Here is a 3514-nt window from a genome sequence, read left to right as displayed (position 1 = left end):
CACAGGAGACAGGACACAATGTTCCAAGTGTGTTTTATCACCAGAGTTGCTGTTTTCATGACTACAGTAGGCCTACAACATACATACTGTTCAGTAATGTGATGCAGGGTGACGTTGGTCTGTTACAGAATGGCATAATAATAATATAAGCCTATAGTACATATATTTTGTGGGCGGGATTGTATAGTATTTCCATTTGTTTTCATTTTATCCCTTAAAGGGGCACTTGACCCATTTTCAACGTACGGCGATGGTGTGCACGTGCGTGCACCGTCCCGTGCCGCACATGCGTGCGAGCGTGAAAAAATACTGCCCGCGCGCCGTGGTGTCCTGTCCAATGAAATATTCAAGCTCCATCTCAACACCTGCAAAAGAAAATTGTTGGCGCCGCCACTGCAGAGTGACCAATGCTGGCGAGCAAACCAGAGGGAGGCAGTGAGGATAGATGGGCAGCGGGCAGGGCGAATCGGTGACAAGTGACATCACAGATCCCACTGACGTCATGTCCTGACACTGCTATTTAAAGCTGTTCTTTCATGCCAGGTATCACGTTCATTGACAGACATACGGGCATATATTATAGTTTATACCAGTCAGATTCGATTTTGATTGAAAGTGACTTTGAATCAAGTACTCCATTTAGAGAAAGAAGTACAAAGCATCACATTTTAAGTTTTTAAGGATACATTTAAAACTGTTCCTTACCCAGAACCTGGGGGCCACCGCAGGAGACAGAAAAAAAGACTTGAGTATTGACCCTTTCGGGTTTAAAGTGAAGGTGATTCGGTGACTGAATGGAGAATGGCGAGGGGCCGCCGGAGAGGGACACATGGGCCCGGCAGATGGACTTCATCCTGGCCTGCGTGGGCTTCGCCGTGGGCCTGGGCAACGTCTGGCGCTTCCCTTACCTGTGCTACAAGAACGGCGGAGGAGTGTTTCTCATCCCTTACGTGTTGATGGTGTTCGCCGGGGCCATACCCGTCTTCTTCCTGGAGATAGCCCTGGGTCAGTTCATGAAGGCGGGAAGCATCGACGTGTGGAACATCGCCCCTCTGTTCAAAGGTCTGGGCTTCGCGTCCATGGTCATCGTGTTCTGGTGCAACACGTACTACATCATGGTCCTGGTCTGGGCCTTTTACTACTTCATCAAGTCCATGGCCTCCACCCTCCCCTGGACCACCTGCGACAACGAGTGGAACACGGACAGATGTGTAAATAGCACTTTTGTACAGACCTGTGCTCAGGGGAGCACGGGTCCCAACGCGACCTGTCAGGGCTCGCGGTCGTCCATCATCGAGTTCTGGGAGAATAAGGTGTTGAATCTCTCCGGCGGTTTGGATCAGCCCGGCACGATCAACTGGGAGCTGCTGTTGTGCCTGCTGACTGTTTGGGTCATTGTGTATTTATGTGTGTGGAAAGGAGTCAAGTCCACCGGCAAGGTTGTGTACTTCACAGCGACTTTCCCCTACGTGGTTCTTTTCATCTTATTGGTCAAAGGAGCCACGCTTCCTGGAGCGTCCGATGGCATCGTATACTACCTCAAACCTGATTGGTCCAAACTAGGTCATGCACAGGTGTGGATCGACGCCGGGACACAGATCTTCTTCTCCTACGCCATTGGACTGGGAGCGCTGAATGCTCTGGGCAGCTACAACAGGTTTAACTATGACTGCTACAAAGACACCTTCATCCTGGCTCTGATAAACAGCGGGACCAGTTTCTTGGCCGGGTTTGTCGTTTTCAGCATACTGGGATTCATGTCCAAAGAGCAGAACGTGCATATCTCCCAGGTGGCGGAATCTGGTCCAGGCCTGGCGTTCATAGCCTACCCTAAAGCCGTGAGTTTGATGCCTTTCGCGCCTTTTTGGGCCATCCTGTTTTTCTTCATGCTGCTCTTGCTGGGGTTGGACAGCCAGTTTGTGGGCGTTGAAGGTTTCATAACGGGGTTCCTCGATTTGTTTCCCAACAACTACTGCCATCGCTACCGACGGGAGATCTCCGTGGGGGTCTTCTGTGTGCTGTGGCTTCTCATCGACCTCTCCATGATAACACAGGGGGGTATGTATGTGTTCCAGATATTTGACTTCTATTCCGCCAGTGGGATGACTCTACTTTGGCAAGCTTTCTGGCAATGCATGGTGGTGGCCTGGGTTTATGGAGCCGATCGCTTCATGGATGATGTTGCTCGCATGATTGGCTACAGACCGTGTCCGTGGATGAAATGGTGTTGGTCCTTCATTACCCCCTGTATCTGCATGGCTATTTTCCTATTTAACCTGGTTAACTATCAGCCGCTGACCTACAACAATACGTACGTGTATCCGTGGTGGGGACAGATGATTGGCTGGTTTCTGTCTCTGTCCTCCATGTTGTGTATACCTTTCTTCATAGTCTACAAGCTCTTAGGAGCCAAAGGCACATTCAAGGAGCGCTGGGTCAAACTGACCACTCCGGTATGGGGTCCTCATCATTTGGAGAACATGTCTCCAGACACAGACATAAAGCCATCCGTGTCCCCGGGGACAAACGACGACATGAGACCAAACTCGGACGACAGGAGTGCGTCGTCGTCTGGCGTCGACGACGAGAGAGCACTGCCCAGGTCACGACATGGGAGTCTCGTCTAGGACGGACGAGACGGAACGACGGCGTCGTCTAGACAAGGGAGCACTGTGCAGCCAACCCCCGACTGCCCAGGCTCCACCAATCACAGCACTAGGTCCCCTCCGCACCTGACAACATAGGCGGTGCCCACCCTGCCATGCACCAGCTCAGTGGCCTTGTGGTTAGAACGCATCTGTGTCATTTTAGATTTGAGCTATAACCATTATATTTTATATACTTTGGCTATTCAAAAAGAGCAGATGTACAAGCTCATAGTGTGACACTGAGTGCTATGAGCTTGTAGATCTGCTATTTTTGGAAAAATTGTGAACATTTGTGAAAATCTTTGAATATCTACATATTTTTTGGAGGCTTCCGGATCACGGTCACATTCGCTTGAGCACTCCGTGTGTTAGTGACAAACTTTATTATTCCAGTACGATGCACTGACTTTTATACATTATATTTATTGCAAAGTTTACACATCCTTTTTTGGCTCACTTAATCTGGTTGGATTGATAATGGCTTCCTCTGGTCAGAAAGCAGACCTGCGTGCGAGCCACAGCAAAACCCCACAGACTCGGCGGAGCCCTCCGGTCTCGTAGGAAGCAGAAGCTAACGTGGCTAATGCTAGCGTCGCTGACGCTAATACTAGCTAGCTACCTGGGTCAGTTGGAAACTATGCTGAATTCTCTGAAACACGACATCTGTGGAAAGACTGACTTGCTTGCAGACGAGCTTCGGGGGGGTTTCGGCAGTCCGAAAGGACGTGGGGGACCTGATTGGGCCCCTGCAGCAGAATGTTAATAATCACTATCAGGCCATCAGTGAATTGGAACGCGCATCCTCGTATCACAGTGACCGGCTCGTTGAACTGGAATCCACGGTAGGCACGCTAACTAAGACGCTG

The 3514-nt window shown here is 50.3% G+C and overlaps 1 protein-coding gene across 1 annotated transcript; it reads left to right on the top strand.

Moving 5' to 3' along the window:
- Positions 1-809: 809 nt before the first annotated feature.
- Positions 810-2627, top strand: LOC311053423 (sodium- and chloride-dependent creatine transporter 1-like; the record flags this gene model as incomplete). The annotated part of the gene is made up of 1 exon (XM_084068944.1): positions 810-2627. Exon 1 carries the CDS (start codon positions 843-845, stop codon positions 2625-2627), a length of 1785 nt encoding a protein of 594 aa, XP_083925070.1. The 5' UTR covers positions 810-842.
- Positions 2628-3514: the final 887 nt, after the last annotated feature.

Source organism: Gymnoscopelus microlampas (genome assembly GCF_963454915.1).
Source record: "Gymnoscopelus microlampas genome assembly, chromosome: 2".
Classification (NCBI taxonomy): Eukaryota; Metazoa; Chordata; class Actinopteri; order Myctophiformes; family Myctophidae; genus Gymnoscopelus; species Gymnoscopelus microlampas.
Note: the sequence above shows the minus strand (reverse complement) of the source record. Positions and strands in the feature narration are given on the sequence as shown.